Here is a 21,678-nt window from a genome sequence, read left to right as displayed (position 1 = left end):
ATGTTGGTCCCATCAAACCATCTCAAAAGGTCTGTTTAGAGAGAACTCTGTCTTCTTCCTCCACACACACACACACCACACACACACAAAAATGATAATAACAATAAGAAACCACCAAAAAAAAAAAGGAGTTTTGTCTAATGCTGCAAAATAAATCAACCTTGCAGAAGGCCTTCATCCCAAGTTATATTTATATATATATATATGTATATACACAGCTATGTACACACAGATACACACACATATATATATAAATATAGGCTTTATTTTGGGGGGGGAGGAGGGAGAGAGGTTGCTTTGTTTTGCCTCCCCCTCCCCTTTCCTCCTCCTCCCCTCCCCTCCCCCACCACTGCCTCCCTGCTCTACGCAAAGGTCTCGATAAAGAGATCAGCGAAATTCTTTCGTTGTGGTTTTATTCTACAAAGAAGCAACACGGAAAAAGGGGGGGGGGGGGGGGGGGGGGGAGGAGGGGGGAAAAAAAAAAAAGGAAGGAAAAGAAAAAGAAGAAGAAGAAGATTGAAAACTCTTCAGAACAACATAGCCATAGGTCACCGATTACACAGGAAAGGAAACGAAAAAATAAATCACCATCAACAACTGTCTCTGAAGTTTCCTCAGATTAGCAAAAATTCAAGTGCAGAGAGGTCGTGTGTGTCCCCCCCCGCCCCCGCCCCGAGCCTGCCCTGTGCCCTCGCTGCCAGGGGCAGGTGGGTCACTGGGCAGCTGGGGACAGCCCGGCCCGGCCCTGCTGCCACTCACTCCCGGGTGTCTTCTGCACTTCCCTCCCGCGGTTGGAATGTATGGAATTTTTAGGAAAGGTTCCCAACAAAAGCCCTCCTTGGCTGCGGAGATCCCCCCTAGGCCAGCTTGAGCGTGCTGACGGGGAAGGACGGCATGGTCACCATAGTCACCGGGTTGAGGACCGTCTGCCCCACCAGCTGCGGGTGGTGCACCACCTGCGTTCCTACGGCGGGCTTGGCCATCACCGCCGGCTGGCCCAGGCTCGTGGTGCCGTTCACTTGCTGGTGCGAGATGGTGTGAGCGATGTGGCTCACCATGGGCTGGCTGACGGCCACGGGCTGCGGGTAGAGGGGCAGCTGCTGCCCCAGGTGGGCCATGTGGTTGATGGCGGCGGGGTGCACAGTGATGTGGCCGATGGGCTGGGCGGCAGTGGTGAGCTGCACGGGGCTGGAGGTGGAAGGTGCAATGTGGGCGATGTGCTTGGTCTGTGGACCCTGAATGACGTGGTTGACAGTCTGGATGACCGAGGCGTGGGTGGTGGCCGTGTGGGCGATAACAGTCGATTGCACGGTGGAGGCCGCCACGATGTGAGTCTGTGCGGGCACGATGGCCTGCGGCGGGACCAGCGCCTGCGGCGGCAGCGGCGGCTGCGCGGGGGCCGGGGGCTGCTTCTGCTGGATGGAGAGGTGCTGGGGCAGCACTGCCGGGTGGTGGGGGGCGGCGGCGGGGACGGCTTTCAGGAGCTCCGGGTGCTGCCGCTGGGCGAGTTTTGGTAACGAGTTCACTGGCCTGTCGTCTTCCATGTCCTCATCCATGTTGTCTTCGCCCTCTGGAAGAGACCAAGGGAAGAAACTCCCGTGAAAAAGGAAGCAGAGCGCGGCCTGAAGGAAGCGACCTCCCTGGAAGGCAGCACAGGCAGAAGAGACAACAGCAGGAGTCGTCGCTGAGCTACAGGCAGCACAGCACCGCGTGGCATGGCACGGCAGGCTCCACAGAGCCCTAGCGGGATGGCACACTCCTCTCCTCCCTGCCTGCGGGTCCAGGAGCCAGAGCCAGGCAGACAAGACTGGCTTGAAGCCCCAGCTAGAGCTGGGAGCTCGCAACAGGCTGAGAGATGTCACTCCGGGTGAGATCTCACCCAGCAGGCACCAAGACAAGGCAAGCAGAGGCAGATGGAGAGCACCGGGGCTGAGGTCTGCCTGGCTGACGAGGGGCAGGGTCTCCTTTCCTGTCCAGGTGTGCCACCGGTTGCTACCAGCCCTTCTGCTCCCAGAGCAGGAAGGGAACAGCCATGGAGAAACACAGCAGCAAGCTCCTCATCTGGCTCTGGAACAGTGACCCTCATCCAGTCCAGGAACTAACGAAGCAGCGCAGGAGGGTGCTGACCCCACGGAGATCAGGAAGACAAGCAGGGCACTGCCTGCTCTGAACCAGCCAAGCAGCAGAGATTAACAATCTCAGCAGGGAAGAGAAGCAGCAGGAGAGCCAGGGAAGGCACTGCCCTTGCACAGACTCTGTGCAAGTGGTGTGGTAGTGGTAGCTGAAGCGATCACTTCTGCAGAGGCCAGCTGGAGAGGGGAAGGGCTGGCACTGTCCTGACAAAGCTCTCTCCTAATCTCAGCTTCCATTCACTCACGCTTGGAGTCTGTCAGTGTGTTCAGAGGTGATGAGCCTGGCACAAGCCTGAATGAACCAGAAAACTCAAGGTTCTCCCTTCCTGGAATCTGCTGCATCATCAGCCCGGAGCAGGCGCTGGCATGGCTTGGAGGGCCTGCTGCTGGCATGACTACAGCTGCTGGAGCCTGCTCACCCTTGCAGAGCTCTGTGCACCCACAGGCTGCCCGCTCATTCTGCTGCAGGGCACTGATCTGGAGGAGAGCAGCCACCCTCCTAGCCCCAGAAACGTCTCACTGGGGACAGCACCTCAGCTATTCATCAGCATCATTCCATCTTCACTGGGAATCCTTTCCATGCTACGCGAGTGCTCATTAAGCTGTTCAAACACTCCAGTGAGGCCTCCTGCACCAACTCCTCCTTCTCCCCATGGCTGAACACCCCACACACACCCACAAATCCATCTGGGTGCTCACGCCCCAGTCTGCTGCAGCAAGCAGAGATGCAGAGCTGTGCGAGAGGAGAGCTGAGTTCTGAAAGCCAGGATCTCTGCAGGCCTGCCTTCTGCAGCTGTCCACTACTGCTGCCTGGCTTTCAGCTCACCTCAGAGCAGCAGCATGTCAGCAACCCACCAAGGGCCTCCAATCACCTGAGAACCTTTCACATGATTCTGAACACAAAGAAACCTTGACAGTGCTAAATGAAGATCCTCCCCTGCTGCTATGTAACCGTGTCAGGGATGTAGTGATCACAAAACCACAGATTTAACCAGGTTGGAAAAGACCTTCGAGATCATCGAGTCCAACCTAACACCTTCTAATTAACTGAACCATGGCACCAAAAGCCCCATCCAGTCTCCTTCTGAACACCTCCAGGGATGGTGACTCCACCACTTCCCTGGGCAGCCCATTCCAACACCAATCTCTCTGTGAAGAACTTCTTCCTAACATCCAGCCTAAACCTGCCCTGGCACAGCTTGAGGCTGTGTCCTCTTGTTCTGTTCCTGGGTGCCTGTCAGAAGAGACCAATCCTCACTTGGCTACTACCTCCCTTAAGGTCGTTGCAGAGAACAATGAGGTCTGCCCTGAGCCTCTTCTTCCCCTGCTGCCTCAGCCTCTCCTCACAGGCCTGTGCTCCAGGCCCCTCCCCAGCCTCGGTGCCCTTCTCTGGACACATTGCAGCACCTCAATACTTCTCTTGAATTGAGGGGTCCAGAACTGGACATAGCACTCGAACTGTGACCTAATCACTGCCAAGCACAGGGGCAAAAGGACGTCCCTGCTCCTGCTGGCCACATCATTCCTGATCCAGGCCAAGATGCCATTGGCCTTCTTGGCCACCTGGGCACACTGCTGCCTCACCTTCAGCTGTCAACCAGTACCCCCAGGCCCCTCTGCCTGCTGATGAGAGAAGAGTGGTGGTACCTGATGCTGTGGAGGTAGATGCCTGATCGTCCTCTGGCTGGACTGTCTGCCGAATGATCCTGTCAATCTCCAGGATGTCCATCCACTGGCTCAGCTCGTTCTTCAGCTCTGCCAGGCGCTGCTGGGTAGCGATCTTCTCCCTTGCCAGCCGCTCCATCTCGTGCTCGTATTCCTTCTCCTTCCTCTTTAAAGTCTAAAGACAGAGGGAAGAAAAAGAAATACAAGTGGAACAAAGGCAAGTGCAAACAGTAACCTGCTTCCTCCGGTGCCAGCAGCTCATCATGCTGCTGTAAGACGTGTTCAGAGGCAGCTACACCTTTCACACTCAGGTAGAAGGAAGAGTTGGTCACAAAAGCCCTAAAGGCTTCCTTTGGCCAATTGCTTTCTGCTTTCAGAAGGAGACTTGATGAGGCTCCAAAACTTGAAATGCTTAACCACATCAGGGGTTAGCATTTGCCAGGGTGAAAAGACAAGTTTTGGGCACACAAGCTCAGGGAGGTCTACAGAAAATGTCAGTGCAGTTCTGTAACCAGCACATCAGTCCTGGAGAGGGAACCTTTATGTGGTCAGCACAAGCACTAATTAGCTCCTGAGCCACACACAGCACACCAAGAGCTCCTGAGCCAGAAGAGGTGGCTGGGAGCTGACAAGACCTTGCCTGACACAGGAAATCCTGAGGTCAAACACCAAGGAGACAGGAATGTTCTCCTTCTCTGCTGGTGCCCACTAAGTGCTGGGCAACAGAGATGCCAGGCAGCAGGGGAGGGAGCTGCTGCATCAGCCAGCACAGCACAGGAATGCCAAACACCACTGCTGGGGAACAGGAACCACAGACCTGATGGGGATGGATGACTGAGCAGGGCAGCAGGAAAGCAGCAGCTAATCTCCACAGGTCTGGGCTTCAAAGACTTCAAGCCAGTAGTGAGCACTGGCTTGCAGGACAGGGAAGCTGGCCCCCAGCCCAGGTCAGCATAAAGGAGACACAATAATGACTCTGCAGACCCCACACGGCCTGGCTAAGCTCTGAAGCTGTTTCACTGCTGGGATCCTCTCTCACACCTGCTTCAGGGAGCACCATCCCCATGGAGCCACTTGCTGCTGGCAGAGGCTGCCTGCAAGCCAAGCTCACCCTCAGCAGGGCAGCAGGGATCAGCCCCAGGCTGCCCTGAGCACACACTGCTCAGTTCCCTCCCAGGTTCTCCAGGACAGCTGCAATCTGAGCCCGACCTCGTGTGCTGAGATGGTTCTGCTGGGCTCTGATCTCCAGCATCAGCTCTGCAGCCTGCTCAGCCAGGCTTTCCACCCGGCCTCAGGCAGCACCGGCTCAGGGAGCTGCTGTCCCCTCACACTACCGGGACAGAGCAGGGACCTTTGTCCCGACAGTAACAAAAAAAGGAACTCATTTTAAGCTGGCCAAACCCCGCAGGTTAGCAGGGCACAGCCGCTCCAGATGTGTGCGTGCAGACAGCTCCTCTCGGCACGGCACTGCCCCCGGGCACCGCCGGGTTGGCTCGGCAAAAGCCTCTCCAGACGGGCAGTCTGGCTGCCCCCCCAGCCAGGCGGCAGGCCTGGCACTTGCCCACACCAAGGCTTTCCAGCGGGCAGCCGCACAGAGCAGCGGCCCCCCGCTCCTGGGACAGCAGGGTGCCAGCAGCAGAGGCCCTGTGGTGCCAGCGGCACAGGTAAGCAGGGGTGGGGACTCCAGCACTGACTCCCTGGCTCCCAGCCCAGAGACAGCTCCGAGACGCACACGTGGCTGAAGCCAAAGTCCACGCTCATCTGCACCCCAGTTACCCACTCGGCCTGACCCAGAAAGCCCGGTGCCAAGGCACGCGTGCCACGCCGTGCTGGCAGCCACGGCGCTGCGGCTGCCACACGGAAGGTGCCCGCTGCCGTGCTCAGGGTTAAAGGTGCCAGCAGGGAGCTCGGCTGCCTGCCTGCCTGCTCTGCTCTGGGCAGAGGAGAGCAGGAGCAGGGCTGAGACCGCAGCCCCTGCCCGCAGCCCGCAGCCCAGCCCCTCCGCAGCGCTGCTCTCCACGCTGGCACGCACGGGCACGGAAAGGACAGGAGCCAGGGAAGGGCAGGAACCAGGCAGGGACAGACTGCAGGAATGTGGCTTTCCAGGAAGCACTCGGCAAGAAACCCCAGCGGCCTCAGCACCCTGCTCTGCACAGCACCAGCTCGCTCGGGCAGATTGGGCTCCTGTGCCTGCTGCGGGGGAAGCCTCCCAGCAGCACAGAGGAGAGCAGGACTGTAGGGCAAGGAGGCGGCTGCTAATTAGTTACAAACTTAATTACTGCAAAGGCAGGCAGACCCTTAGTGAGCAGCAGGACGTGTCCCAGCCTGCTGGGCTGCTCTCCGGGCGCTCTGCTCCACAGCCTTTGGGACCTGGCACCGCCCCAAGCCCGTCCCGTGGGTTCTGCCCCATGCCCACAGGCTCAGCCCTCCCCGGGAGCCCCCAGCCCTGAGCTCAGGCTGCTCCCGGAGCTCTTTGGACAGCTCTGGCTGCCAGCCACAGGCTGGGTGCTCTCCAAAGGAGCTGCTGGGGAGGCTGGAGGAGCAGATGGGATGGAGTCTCTGCTGGCACCAGTCATCTTTCAGGAACTATTCTGGGATGCAGTTCTCAGTGGATCTCCCTGCTGAGCTGCTGCTCGTGCTCATAAGGAACTGGGTGTGATTGACTGGAGCCAGCAGCTCCCTCCTCAGCATCTCCCTTCCCGGCAGCCTTGCAGGGCACAGCCCCTCCCAGGAGCTGGAATGGACCTGGCCCTGACCCAGACCCACTGACCTCTGCGGCACACATGGGAACCTGCCAGGGGGAAGGGACAGGGAGCAGGGACCCTCCTGCCTCTGCACCTCACACCAGTGACCAGTATGAAAGAGGGTGGGTGCAGGTCTGTGTGCCCTCCAGCCGGCCCTGGGCAGGTGGCAACCAGGCTGTCTCCTGCAGCCCAGCCTGCCCACAGCAGGTGCCAAGTTGTCCCAGCAGTCAGTAGAAAGCCCACAGTGACAGCCAAGCCTCAGGCATTCTGACTTCTACTCCCAAGTAGAAGCAGCTCTGGGGCATGCACTGCTCTAACCCACCAGCAGCAGCAGCACCACCTCGGTTCCTGCACCCAGCTTTAAGAGAAGCAGCTCCCAGACACTCCCTTCAGCAGACCTTTGGGATCTTCCCACAGAACTGGCATGTGAGGCTACGGCTGAAATGGGCAGAGGGGACCCTGCAGCTCCATCAGATAAATTAACTTATTAGTGGAATTCCAGTGAGAAGAATCCACACAAACAGCCAAGCACCTGCCCTTCAAGGTCTGAAACCAGGGCAGTAATGTCTGGCACAGTGGCAGGTCAGAAACTGCCACCCAACTCACACTCCCGGCCACTGGGAACAGCAATGGTGAGAGCTCCAATAAGGTGCTGGGACCTGGGATGACAATTAAGCTCCTGAAGGATGCACATCTCCAAGTCTGGCCTGAAGACTCAACCCATTGCTCCTGGAAAACAGAAGATGTTTTCCTTTGCACTCTCTTGCTGTTTCTCTCAGGACATGGTCCCCGTGGCAGAGCACAGGCCTGGAGTCCCCCAGGCTCCTGGAAATCACTACTTTTGAGGACGGTTGCACCAGAAGGTGAGAACCCTTGAGGAGAGTCCAAACCAAGCACCTCTGCTGATCCTGGCAAGGGTCACCCAGGCCCCTGGGGGTCCCTGCTCTGCCTGAGCAGCACGGAGGGCTCTTGCCACCCGAAGCTGCTGAGGCTGGGTCTGAGTGTGCCCCACGGAAGGCAGCACCCTTCCCACCAGCTCAGCACAGGCAGCACCCCCAGGCTGGTCTTTTCCAAGCAACAAACTCCAGCACAGCCTCTTCCCCTTCAGTGTGCACAGAGATGGTTGTAGGATTCCCTCTTCCCCCGGGAAGAAGCTGCAGGCACTGGTTGCCCAGGCAACTTTTACTCTGCAGCACAGGGAAGCTACAACTTTAAAACTGATTTATTTTTTCACTTCTATGCACTTCAAAAAAACCCACAAATGTCTACAGGAGCCTCACTTGAAAGAGCCAATAAATCCTCATCCTGAGGTGGGGGAAGCTGATCTACCCCAGGAAGAAATAATGGATTTCCTTGTTTCCACAGGAATCCATCCATGGCTCTTGATGGTTGGGAAACTTTGCAGGTCAGCTGCTGGCTCTGGTGAGGAGGAGTTGATCATTTCACTGCAAACATTTGCAGTTCTCATAGTTTAACCCCTGAGCATGTGTGAAACAGGGAGCTAAGGCCAAGAGCACAGCAGTGGTTTGCTGCAGGGATGAGGACCCCTGCAAGAAGAGCTCTGAAGGTGAAAGCTGCATTGAGAAGGTGCTCTAACCACACAGCCACACGGTGTGATGGTCCCAGAGAAAACAGCCTGAGCTGGAAGCTGAGAGCTGCTCCAGTGCCTGCAGAGGAGCCAGGACATGGGTCTGGCTGTTCTCCAGGGCAGCCTCCACCAGAGCAGCTGCAGGTCACAGGATGTCAGGGGTTGGAAGGGACCCAAAGAGTCCAACCCCCCTGCCAGAGCAGGACCTCTGAGGCAGTTGCCTGGCCTTCAGGAGATAAGGCAACCGGCAGGACTTAGTGCCCTTGGTGGGTTTTGAGGGATCAACAGGCTCACAAGATGTCAGGGGTTGGAAGGAACCCAAAGAGATCATCGAGTCCAACCCCCCTGCCACAGCAGGACCATACCATCTAGCTCAGATCACACAGGAACACATCCAGACAGGCCTGGAAAGGCTCCAGAGAAGGAGACTCCACAACCTCTCTGGGCAGCCTGTGCCAGTGCTCTGGGACCCTTACAGCACAGAAGTTCCCCTTGTGTTGAGGTGCAACCTCCTGTGCTGCAGCTCACATCCATTGCTCCTTGTCCTATCCCAGGCAGCAAGTGAGCAGAGCCTGTCCCCCTCTCCTGACCCCCAGCCCTCAGCTAGTTATGAACATTTATGAGATCCCTTCTCAGTCTTCTCTTCTCCAGACTAAGCAGCCCCAGGCCCCTCAGCCTCTCCTCATAAGGCAGTGCTCCAGCCCCCTAATTATCCTCACAGGCCTCTGCTGAACTCTCTCTCTTCTTCTCTCTCCCAGATCCATGTCCCTTCTTCAACTGGGGAGCCCCAAACTGAACGCAGGTGGAAGTGGTGACAGAGAATCAGGGGCAGTGGTAGAGAGGTCCTTCACCTTTCATTTGAACAGCAGTGACCAAATCAGAACACATCCACATGTAGCTTTGCTTTTGCTCCCTGTGAGTACCTGCTCACACCTGCTCTGCCTCCTCCACAGGAGCTTTTGCCCACCCAGGTTCCTGAAGCAAGCCCAGCAGCACTCGACACAGTGCCAGCTCCACTGCCTTGCTCCTTTCTGCCCAGTGCCGCCACGGTCCTGGTGCCCAGCCCTGCTGGCTGTTAGTCAACAGACAAGACAGAGCTCACTGCTGTCCCTGCACTGCAACAGTCACTTGTCATCCAGAAGAATTCTCCATTTCCTATCTGGCTGTAATTAAATTGCTTATTCTTATGTCATGATGGAAAACAAAGCCTCCAAGGCTGTCTCTGAGCCTGCCTCCAGAATAATGCTGGCCCTGGAGCTGGCAGTGGTGAGGTTTAAAAGCTCCTGTTAAAAATCTCCCCCTATAAACAGCACATTAGCAATTTAACAACACACTTTCAATTATGAGCTCTTCCAAAAGCATCTTTCAGCTGCTGTGGTTATTACCTGGCCCTCACTGATTAAAAATTCCTCATCAATGAGCAATCACCACAGAGATCTGCAATTCTCAGCCAGGCTCTTTAACTCTTTGCTAGTGAGACTGCAGCCACTGCAGTAAACCAGGGCCAAGGGGGTCACCAAGCAGCAATGCCACCTGCAGGACCTCCATCACCATACCGAGTTCTGATCCCTGTATCAATGGAAAAGAAGCCTCTGAAAAAGATCCAAGCCTTGCAGGGACTGCAATGGTGCAACGTATCAACAGCATGAGTAGTTCAGCAGCCTCTCTCCACCAGTGCTGCAACCAAACCCACAGAAGGCAGAGGGCCTGGCTGACCTTTGGAGACCCCTTCCAATCCAGACCATTCTATGATGCTGAGGATCCCACAGACCCCAGGCAGCCCAAGTCCCAACGACTGTCACACTGCCCTGCAGCATGAGCTGTATCCATCTGGGGCACTCTGGGTCTAACCAAGCTACATTTTCCACCAAGCTCTTCAGGGATGATGAACAGATTGGTTAAGGCTCAGTGCCTAGAGAAGTTCCCTGCTCCAGCTCAGCCCAGTCTGCTATGCTGAAGGGAAGCCCCTGGAAGCTGGAAAGCTGAGATTTGCTTGGCCCTGTGCAGTCAGGCTGCTGTCCCCAGCCTCTGCACCAGCAGTGCTGATATCACCCACCAGAGACTGCCTGCAAAGGACCCACTCCTGCACCCTGGACCTCCACACCTCCCACACCCAAGCCTCTGCTGGTGCCAACAGGCCCCGCAGTGTGCAGTGCAGGGCAGGATCAGGCCAGCAGCAGATGTAACAGTGGTACCTCTCCTGCTTGTGTGAACCCCGGCTGGTTGCCATGGGAACCAAAGCCACGGTTGCCATGGCAACTGCTTCCTTCTGCCGGCTCTTGGAGATGGAATCCCGCAGCGGTGCAGGATGCGCAAGCCTGGCACCAGTGCCGAGGAAGTGCAGGTCCTGGCACAACAGCCCCACCGTGGCCACACCACTGCAGTCACCACGCTGCTCTGCCAGGCACCATCACCTGCAGCTGCACCCAGACCTCACTGCCACAGCAGCTCCCCAAGAGCCTCTGCTCAGCCCAGGACCATGGTCTTGGTTTTCCTGTGTGGGATCACAGCAGACCCGACCCAAAGCTCCGAGTGCTGGGGGAGGTATGGGGAAGGCTCCTGCAGGGGCCAGGTCTCAGTGGACGGGGAGCAGTGACAGCTTGTGTGTGAGGGACAGCAGCAGCACAAGGACCTCAGGCTACCACTGTCTGTGCCCACTGCAGCTTCTGAAGCCCTCCAAGCTCAGGCTCTGAGCACCAAACCCAAACCTGCCAGGTGCAGCAGGGACCGTCCCACACCGCTCACAGCTCTGCCACCAGCTCCCTGCAGCAGCTGATCCCTTCAGAGAACAGTCTGGGGTGGAAGGGACCTTTAAGGGTCACTGGGTGCACCCCCCCCCTGCAGTTAGCAGGATGAGGGGTAGTGGGTTTAAACTGGCAGAGGGGAGATTGAAACCAGATGTTAGGAAGTTCTTGACAGTGAGGGTGGTGAGACCCTGGAACAGGTTGCCCAGGGAGGTGTTCAGGATCAGGATCAACTTCCCTGGAGGTGTTCAGGATCAGGCTGGATGAGGCCCTGAGAGGCCTGTTCTAGTGGGAGGTGTCCCTGCCTATGGCAGAGGGTTGGAATTGGATGATCCTTGAGGTCCCTTCCAACCTAAACCATTCTATGATTCCATGACCCTCAGCCAGGCTGCCCAGGGCTCAAGCCCCAGCTGTGGCTACTGCCCTGCAGACCCCTCTGCAGCACGAGTGAGCCTGGGCTCAGCTCTGCCCAGGTGCCCCAGCCCCGGCAGGCCTTTGCCAGCAGCCTCCTGACCTGGCTGTGCCCAGAGCTTAGCCGTGGCCACGGCAGGCAGCCAGGGAGTGACCTCAGCCTCACCTCAGCACTGCAGGATACAGACGAGCCCTTTGCTGCAGAGCCTGTGCTGGCTTTTCTGCAAGGCCAGGAGAAGCTGAGCTGGGGCTTGCCAGCATCCAGCCCTCCTGCAGCCACCACTGCTCCAGCTGGCTGCAAGGCAAGAGATGGATGTCTGGAGAGAAACCCTCCCCCCAAGAGGAAACCTGCCTGGGGCACAGCAAGCATGGGAACAGGAGGACAGGCACTGTTATGTGCACTCAGCATTTGCCAGTTCGAGCACTTAAAACTCCTGATTAAAAAGAAAAAAGACACTGGGCCATAATCTGTGGCCCATGCATTCAGCTGAAGCATGGCTGCTTGCCCTGGCCTTGCAGCTCCACGGGGATCCAGGCTCTCGAAGCACTGCTCCCTGGACAAAGTACAAACATCTACTAGGGTAGAGGGGAGGAAGAATCAGAATCAGGAAGACAAAGAATAAATTCACTAAAAACAAAGCAGCAAATGCCTGTTACACCCAGGGCAGACTGAAACCAGGACACAGGGGATGTCCAGGCACAGCCATGCCCAGGGCAGTCATAGAATCAGTCAGGGTTGGAAGGGACCACAAGGATCAGCCAGTTCCAACCCCTCTGCCATGCCCAGGGACACCTCCATTGAGATCAGGCTGTCCAGAGCCTCATCCAGCCTGGCCTTAAACACCTCCAGGGATAAACCTCTCTGGGCAACTCATTCCAGGCTCTCACCACCCTCATGTTGAAGAACTTCTTCCTAACACCCAGTCTGAATTTACCCATTTCCAGCTTTGTTCCATTCCCCTCAGTCCTATCCCTACCTGACAGCCTATAAAGTGTGTCCCCCCCCCCAGCTTTCTTGTAGGCTCCCTCAAGATATTGAAAGGCCACAATAAGGTCACCTGGGAGCCTTCTCCTCTCCAAACTGAGCAGCCTCAATTTCTCCCCATAGGAAAGGCAATCACCAGAACCATGCTGGCTTCTCCCAGTTTAGCTTTATCCCTTTGTGTGACTCTCCAGAGAATCTCCTGCCCTTAGGTGCAGTGCCTGGGAGCTGTTTGCTCCTCTCTTTGGGTTTTCCCAATTTTGCTGTCTCTGTCACCCCCAGTGAGAGTTTTTTAGTGATGCTGATGGAAGGATCCTGGATACCCTCTGGACCCTACGGTACTGTGGTGTTGGCTGCTTGGGAATCTACCCTAGCCAAGTTGATTTCATTAGTTTGAGGTGGGAAATGTGACTGAGACTCCTCTGCAAGCAACCCCAAAGTGTGCTGCACTTCAGGGAGTGATTATTAACAACACAGCTGCTGGACTTGGGACCCTCACAAGCCCTTGCTGAGCTGTGTGACCATGTACAGACAGCAGCACTGGAGGGCAACAAGCAGGGAGGCTTTGGAGCTGCAGCCAGACCTCCTGCTGCTGGAGCTGAGGAGGAGATCAATGTGGAGACACTTTATCACTGCATCTACTGGCTGCACTATGCTGCTGGCTTTCCTGGAGGTGTCTCACAGCAGCTGCTGTTGGAGACAAAGCAGATTTTTGGAAGGGTCCTGGGTACAGGACTCCCTTTGTTCCTATTCCTACAAATTTAGCTCAGCCAACGAGCAAGACTCACCAAGATGCTGCACAGCAGAGCATGAGTAGTGCCCAGGCTGTAGGGGCTGCTCCTAGGAGAGGAGCACACCTCCTCAGAGACAGTTCAGGCAGGTGATGGTGGGGCCCAACAACCATGAGCTCTGACAGAACTACCTTCCCCAGGAGGAACCACCATCCTAGTACATACGTGGCAGTGGTGCTGGGAGACTGAGGTCCTGGTGACTCAGAGGAAGATGTCATCCTCCTGCACCACCTCTCTGCTCTGTTTCTCCATCCCTGTAAGGAGGTCAGTGCTGGTTACTCATATCCCAGTGGCTCCACCTGCGGCCCACGGAGCCAATCTGGGTCACCAGAGGATTTCTCCTGACCTGCCTCCCTGCTATGGCCACGGCAGCAACAGGAGGATGTCAAAGCCAACTGTTAAACATCAACCAGCCCTGGCACCCGTGTGAGGCCATGAATCAAAGCCAGGTAGCTGAGCACAAAGCTCTGCCTCTGTGCTGAAGGGCTGCAGGCAGCACAGCAACGCTGTTACCCACCGTGCCTGCACCTGCGAGGGCTTGGACTCCCTGACATTGCTCACAAAGGTGCTCCCAAGGCTGAAGCTGCTCTGCATGATACAGCACACCCTACCAGGCTGAGACTGCCTGGGGGTAGGTAAAGCCCCACGGAATTCTTCACTCTGAAGAATCAGGAAGGTGCCAGCTGCTGGGCACGGTGAGCTCCCAATCACCACAGTGCTCTGCAAGAGCAGGATGCAGCAAGAACTGCCCAGCTCCCTGCAAGCCCACCCGAGATGCACAACACCAGCAGCACTGCAGAACCTCTGCAGAATGAGATCAATCTTCCTCCAGAGACACTTTCAAAGACCTCAGCCTTTTGGGGAGAGGAGTAAAACAGAAGTTGTTCTTCCCAATGCCAAAGGAAAAGGCACGACCAGCCCGAGGGAGCCAGCCAGCTTGGACCCGCTCTGTACAGGACAACAGGTCACCTGCCACCACCTTGCTCCTTCAGCCAGAGCCACAGCTTTCAAAGACAGCATTTTCCCTACATGCTGCCTGGAGGAGAGCTGAGCAGCCTCGTGATTCAGATCAAGATGTAGCTCAGCAGGACAGGACCAACAGTCCCCTCAGATCAAGATGTAGCTCGTTACGGCAGGACCAACAGCGCCTCCTCGACAGCCTCATTACCAGGCTGCGACTCTGTTGTCTCCTGTGGGTGCTCTTCTGGCCGTCCCTGGAGGAACAGCATGTCACCCAAAGGGCACTGAGAGAGCAGAGACAAGTCCACAGTCAAAGGGACATTCTAACCCTGAACTTGGTACAGCACTTCAACTCATAATGACGAAAAAGAGGAGCAGCACAGAGAACAGGAAAAGAGCCTGCTTGACAAAGACTTCTTTTTTCTGGTTACCTGAGCCAGATGCTCCCAACCTAAGCAGCAGCAGGGCACTGCCTCCCCAGCATGAGAGAGAGAGACAAACCCCAGCAGTCAGAGCTGCACACCCAAGTGTGTGCATCAGACAAGGGCTGGCAGGGCACATCCCAGGCTCAGTCCCCAGGGAGCTGCATGACAGCTTCCCTCCCTCCCCAGCTCCCAAGCAGGCTCTATCAGTATTTACATCACAGCAAAGTAACACTGACATGACAACAGCAGATTAAGCTGATACCAACTTCCTGCTGCTGTACAACAGTTTCAAACCCCCCCCCCCCGCCCCCCAGTTATTATTTTGCAGATGACAATGTCTAGCCAGGCTGTCAGTGCCAGCCACCACCCCCAGCTCCGGGTACCAGGGGCTCAGCTCTGCTGCACTCGGGCACACGTGATGATGACTTTTTTTCTGGCAACGACTTGCTCGCAATGTTAATTGCTCAGCAGCTCCTTCAGTGTCATGTTAAAGAGGATGTCTCACGTACCTTTGCTAGGAATCCAAGCTGCCCAGGCAGCCTGTGCCACGGGCCCCTGAGCCTACCCCTGCCAGGCTCACAGGGAAGAGCAGAAACACCAAATGGAGCCAACAGCCACAGTGGGTACAGGGCTTCTCGTCTGGGGGCTTTGCCTTGTTTTGAAGTCAGACTTCTGCAATGCTGCAGCAAAAGCTGTGCAACCAAGCTGTAATTACCACCTCTCCTGTCACCTCACCTGCACTCTCTCCTCCCCCGTGCCTGCTCTGACAGCAGGTGACAACCCACACCAGCAACAGCACCCCAAAGGCTACAGCAGAGCCACCCTGCGCTGAGCTCCACTTGCAGGCTGCTTTGGTTTTCACAACCTCGAGTGCTTCTTCAAACTGCTCCTTAAATGACAGCAGCAATGATAGATGGAGATTGTCTGACAATTAAAAAGCAGGTACAGCATTTGTGGCTCTGCTCCTGTGTGACTCACTGTTAAAAACAGTCACAGGCCCCTCTGGCAAAGGTTTAAGCAGCAGCTTCCTCTGCCTCGACAAGGTTCCAACCCTGGGCATTTTTAAACACTCTGCTGCACAACCATTTGTGGCCACCCCTGCAAATAAACCACTGCCTGCTCCTTGGAGGGAGCCTTCCTTTGGGCAGAGCAGGCTGAGCTGCAGAGGGATGGCACAGGATGGGATTTCAGGTGCCTCCCTTTGGGCAGAGCAGGCTGAGCTGCAGAGGGATGGCACAGGATGGGATTTCAGGTGCCTCCCTTTGGGCAGAGCAGGCTGAGCTGCAGAAGGATGGCACAGGATGGGATTTCAGGTGCCTCCCTTTGGGCAGAGCAGGCTGAGCTGCAGAGGGATGGCACAGGATGGGATTTCAGGTGCCTCCCTTTGGGCAGAGCAGGCTGAGCTGCAGAAGGATGGCACAGGATGGGATTTCAGGTGCCTCCCTTTGGGCAGAGCAGGCTGAGCTGCAGAAGGATGGCACAGGATGGGATTTCAGGTGTCTGCAGCTACCTGGGAGCCCATCCCAGCTCTGGCTAGCTCAAGCACCAAACTGATTCCCGATGGGAATCCCATGGCTCTCCTACTCAGTGACTATGAAAGTCATCCAAAGGGAAAACGATGTGAGTGATCCTGCCTACTAAGCTCAGTCCCAGCTTCAAGCTGGAAGCTATTAAAACATGCCTGGCAGTGGGAATGCTGGCTGGCTCAGCCTGGCATGCTGACTGCCAAGGGGGGTGGAAGCAATCTGAGCATCCCTTGGCTTGTCAGGTTGAGCATTCTCTCTCCCATAGCCATGGAGCCTGGTGTCATGCCCCAGAAGCTAAAATCAATTCTTCAGTGACTCATGAAGGGCAGGAAGCTGACCCTGTAGTTGCTGTGCACCAACAGCTCCCCTGCCTCTACCTGCAGCCCAAACCTTGGCCCATTTCACAGCTGTAAGCAGGCTGCAACTTGCTTTCACTTACTGAGCACCGTTTTTAACAGCTCTTATTGCCACTCAGCTTTCTGAAAGCCACAGGTGACACCAGGCTGCAGCACCACAGCCTACTGTCGCTGGAAGCCTTTATTATTGGCAATGAAATTCAGGGTAATTAGAGAGGATAGAATCAATTGATCAGGTCAGGTAAACAGCACAAAGGAGCAGTGCTTGGCATGTGAGTGCTGCTCACATGAAGGAGCACTGAAAGCACCAGCGTGCCCAGTTCTTACTGGGCAAGCTCCATAGAAAAGAAGCATATTCACCCAGAAAATGCCCCAAAATGGCCAGCTACATCCTGGACTCTTCAGGGTGGGGAACCCGAGTGATTCAGCAACAGTCTGGTTTAGGCATTTGGATCAATAATCCAGCCCCTGCAGAGCTGGAATGTGAACGAGCTCCTCTCTTCAGCAGGACCAGATGCTAGTGCCAGAGGGGTGGGGTTTGTCTGTGGGATGGCATCTCCCTGCACCAGGATCCAGCCTTCCTGTAGTGCCCTCCTTCACCTCTGTTAACATCTCAACTTAGGCATCACCACGGAGACTTTCAAAGTCCCCTGGGCCTCTGCACTGAATTCCTGTGCTCAGGCACTGATGATGCAAGCAATAAATGAACCTAAACCAGAAGCAGGAGGTATCCTGTGGTTATTATCAGGGAAATGAACAAATGTGAATGCAGTGTCAGGGCTTTCTGCAGGTCCATGAGAACAGTTTCTAAAGGATAGCACAAAGGGTTTTCACAGGCACTATTTGGGCATCCTTGAATGGCACCTGGCACATGCTCTGCCCTTCAGGGAGTCAACTCTGTCATCTTCTCTTGGCAGAGATGGGAAAGGGCACTGGTTTTAGGTGCACAGGGTGATGCACAGGATGATATGAGAAGCCCAAGGAGACCAAGAGAGGGTAAACCTCCTGCAAAAAGTGAGCTGATGTGCACAGGTGTGGGAGCTCAGGATGAGTTCCTGCTCCTGGCAGGTCTGGATCAGCTCTGCTGTACACTCTGTGTCCTACACGGTGCCCTGTGCCCTCGGCTTAGCTGGTGGCTGCTGAGAACATGCCACAGCGACAGAGAGGAGGCAGAGGGCTGCATGCTGCAAAGGCTGATGGTGGAGGAAACAGACACAAGCAAAGTCAAAAGAACCAAAGTGCTGATAGTGGAACACTAAAGCAACCTCCTGCACCAAGGCAGTGACTGCTGCTGCTAGCCTGCATTGCAGGGCCACGGTGCTGCCTTAAGATGGGATAGAGTCAACTCTCCCACACGGGACAATCACTTCTCCCTTCTTCTTTCCACCTCACCACGACCTGAAACCTGTGAGCTCCTGCTTTAACTCCAGGCTAATGCTGTTCCACATGACAAAGGACAATGAGATGGATCTGGGCAGCAGTGACCCTGCCGGGGTCGGCTGAGGCCATATGGAGCCAGGTCAGCTGAGGGAGCTGCGCTGCTAATCGGAGGAGGAAATTAGGCACACTTCCCTCAGACCAACAATGCAGTAATTTACTTGGGAAGCTAAAGAGAACTCAATTACCTCGAGTCCAGTGCACCAGTTTTGTGGGTTGTTCTTGGGTTTTTTTTTTACCATGAACTGTTTTTTTTAGCTCCTGAGAAATCATCAGACCACAGGAAGCGTCGCTGCTGCCTCTACTCCCTGCGAGGAGCTGGGAGAGAGCTGCAGCCCAGCACCTGCCCCAGCCCCAGCTGGGTTTGGCAGGGGAAGGTTTTCCAGCCTGGAGACCACTGCACTCTACAAATGCTTCCCTGTTGAGCTGTCCAACAGCTCAAGTGACAGCAAAAGGCCTGCAGCCTGCCCAATCTTGTGGCTTCTAGGCACGGCTTTGCCCCTCATTCACACTCCAAGTGCCTACAACCGAAAGCATCAAAGGACTGGTTTGCATCAGAAGTGTATCTGGGTGACTCCTGGCAAGGCTCCAGGCACGGCCCAGGAGGCAGGTTTCCAGCCCCTGTCAGTTAGTGGCCTGGCTCCAAAACCCAGTGAGTCAGTGGTGGGACATAGGGGACAGCTCCAGCCTGAGCTCCTGGGGGAAAGAGACATTCTCCTGCCCCTTGCTGAGGCAGTGGAGGACAAACTGCTCACATCACAGCTCCAAGGTGTAGCACAGCTATTTTTCATCTCTAACATTACCAGCAGCAAACAGGTCTGGCAGATGAGGCCTATGAATCTGTAAGCAAAGTTTGCTTCTTAAGCCAAGTTAGAGCTCCTTTGTAGGACTAAGGCAAACACCCATCAGCAGGGCATCCCTCAAAAAGCTTCTGCAGCAGCCCAGCAGCACAGGCAGCATGCACCACACAGCCCCTGGTCTTACAGCCTTTTCACTGCCTGCCTTTGCAGGCCTGGGAAGCTCAGCTGTGCCCACTGTTGTGTAAGCACATCAGCACTGACTCAGCACTGGACTGGTTGTAGTGGGGAAACTGGCACAGGAGCAGCACTTGCAGTGTGATCTGGAGGCTGCCAGGCTGCAGCAATGCTGCTTGTGACCTCTCATTCTGGCTGTCCTGATGTCACCCAGGGAGCCATCACTTATGTGCTAGCTTACACTGGGCATACAATAGGGAATCACCTCCAGCCCTGGAAAGTGTTCAGGTACCAGAGACAGGCACAGTTTGAGAGCACAGAACGAAGGAGTCTTGTTTCAAGGTCTCCATTAGCTCCCAGCTATGATTCCAGCATCTCCTAGGGCACAAGGGACCCTTCAGAGAGAACCAACCCCAGCCAGACAGCTGCAGAGATGCCTCTTGGGCAGGGCTCTGCTCCCTGGCACTCCAGCAGCAGGGATCTTGCTGAGGTGACAGCCCTGTCCTGCCAGCTCTCTGCTGAGGGGCACTGCCTTGGCTGAGGGGACAGGTCTGTACCCCCTCACAGCAAACAGCTTTTGCTTCCCACCGTGTTTTCTTCCACATCACTTTGTGCATCTTAGACACTTTCTGGAGGCCTCCAGCATCTTCACTCCTGTTTAAGGGGTGAGGAAAGTGAAGAATGAAGGTGGCCTGTGTGACAAACTCTCCTGTCACAGGCTCAGGACCTGAGCCCACCCCACTACTGTGACCCACAGGAATCACTGCCTCAGCCCAGGCCCAGGGCACTGCCCCAGCCTGAGCCTCCCTCTTACAGGGATTATTGACTCCCAGCTGTGCTCAGCCTCATTTCCTTTGTGCAGCCTCGTGTTTAATTGCAGAGATTCTCATTTACTGCTGCAGAGCACAAGCCCAGCTCCAAGGATAAATTAAAATGACAGCTCCATGGGAAGTTTGGAATTTAACTTTCTGACTTATCTGATTTGATGCAGATACAAACATTTAAAGCCAGCCAAGGAAACAAACAGCCTGTTTCTAAGAAGTTCCAGCTGGAACAGGAAAAAGGATTTTGCAGGAAGAGAGGCTGCAGCAATTAGTGCACTGTCATGCTCCTGGCGGGCATGGATCGGCTAAGCAGAGCTTCAGGAGCTGCACTCCTCTGCCACACTCACCAGGGTTTGGGGGGGGGTTCCTCCCCTCTAGTGAAAAACTACCTTGCTACATCAAGAGCAAGAGGGTTTGATCTGCTTTGTACAACTCCATGCTGAAAGCAAAGGTAAGCACCAAGCCTGCCGAGTGAAACGCATCAAGGCTGGAGTCTCATTTGCTGCCAACAAGGCAACCTTCTGCTCTCTGTTGCAATCATCACCAGCTCTGCGCCCCTCTGCAGACTGGGCTGGGCTCCAGCTGGTGGCCCAGCCCAGAGCGCCACCTATGCTCCCTGTAAGCCCTGACGTGAGGCCACCATCACCTGCAGGTTGTTCCTCCCATCCCCCCCACCCTCAGGTACCTCACTTTCACTCGAGCAGAGCAGATGAATTCAAGCTGAACTAAACCAATACATCCTAAAAAAGGCTGTGGTTTGATTTTGAGCTCTGAAAACTCTTCTGTGCTGGTTTGAGGCTAACTGGAATGCTTTAATGAGAAGAATTAGCTGATAGGCTGTGCAAAGGAAACAATGGTGATGACTACTTCACTCCTAGGCTTGCTAAGATGTATAAAAGCAAGGACACAAACACAGATGAGTGTCTCTATCTGTAGGAGTCGGTGTCTGTGTTTTCTCACTGGGCTTCTGCTGTTCTGCTGAATCTGTATAACCCAACTAACCATTCTGCTTCTAACCCCCCTTACCAATCCTCACCTTGCACATAAGGCAGACTCTGGGATAAGGCAGAGGGGTGGAAAGAAGGAGGAAGGGTTGTTGGAAGCCCCTCCTGGGGACTCTGGTTTCTGGGAGGGCTGCTGTGTTTCTATGTTACCTTTAACTGGTATGCAGCTGTAAATATGTATGTACATTGTGCATATATCTGCTTGTAAATTGTGCTGAGCTGTAAACATAAAGCTTCACTGCTTAACTTCCAGACAGCCGAGTCTAGCCTGGGTGATTTCACTGTGTGGGGGCAGGTAACTCCCAAACCATCACACCCTCTCAGATCCCTGCCCAGCGGTGTCCCTCAGCCCCCAGCCCGAGCACCGAAGCCTTTAGCACAAGCACATCCCGTGATGCAGGCACGGCCCCGCGGCGGCTGCCAAGGAAAACACCGGGATTTGGGATACATTCGGCTGCTGCGCTGCCCCGGGGGGGAGGAGGAAGAGGAAGCTGGGAGCAGGGGAGCCTGTGCCAGCGAGGAGGTTACACAAGCAGCATGAGTGCGCCTTGTCAGCTGCCCAGCGGGCAGCGGGCCAGCGGCGGGGCCGGGGCGGGCACGGCAGGCAGCCTGCCGGCAGGGCAGTCCCCCGCGCCGGCCATGTGCTCGCCGCACACGTGGAGGTGGCCGCTGGCACCGCCGCCGCCGTCCGGCGGGCAGCCGGCACCGGCAACGAGGTTGGTGTGACCTTGGCTGCCAGGGCAGCGAGTGCCCGGCCGCAGGGTGCTGCCCGACGGGCAGACAGACGGACGGGCACACGCAGCGGTGCATGGGCTGGCCCCGGGCCGTGCTGCAGCCGCCCTGGCAGTCACTGCTGGCAGGACAGCTCTCCTCCAGGGCGCTCTGGGCAGACTGCAGCTGCGGGGCTTGGGTGGGGTTTTGCTCCCACGCTCCACCTGTGTCCCACCAGTTCTCAGCCACCTGTCCCCAGCCTCCCCTCCCACTCACAGGACCGGGGGGGGGTCCTGTGGCACGCTGACCCAGCGCGTTCATCACAAAAGCAGCTCCACTATCCTGAAAGCCACCTCGAAGTGAGAAGCTGGAGAGACAGCATCCGGACAAGCGTTCAGCGTCTG

The 21,678-nt window shown here is 55.9% G+C and overlaps 1 protein-coding gene across 1 annotated transcript in view; it reads right to left on the bottom strand.

The window, feature by feature from the left end:
• Nucleotides 1-456: 456 nt before the first annotated feature.
• The window catches only part of MNT (MAX network transcriptional repressor), a 39,719-nt gene continuing 18,497 nt past the window's right edge, over nt 457-21,678 (bottom strand). Inside the window, exons 5-6 of the mRNA XM_064166521.1 lie at nt 3,780-3,972; nt 457-1,570 (exon numbers count right to left, since the gene is read on the bottom strand). Coding sequence (XP_064022591.1) covers nt 858-1,570; nt 3,780-3,972 — 906 coding nt within the window. The 3' untranslated portion in view covers nt 457-857. The remainder of the gene's footprint in view (nt 1,571-3,779; nt 3,973-21,678) is intronic.

This window comes from Pogoniulus pusillus, chromosome 27, assembly GCF_015220805.1.
Source record: "Pogoniulus pusillus isolate bPogPus1 chromosome 27, bPogPus1.pri, whole genome shotgun sequence".
Lineage (NCBI taxonomy): Eukaryota > Metazoa > Chordata > Aves > Piciformes > Lybiidae > Pogoniulus > Pogoniulus pusillus.
Note: the sequence above shows the minus strand (reverse complement) of the source record. Positions and strands in the feature narration are given on the sequence as shown.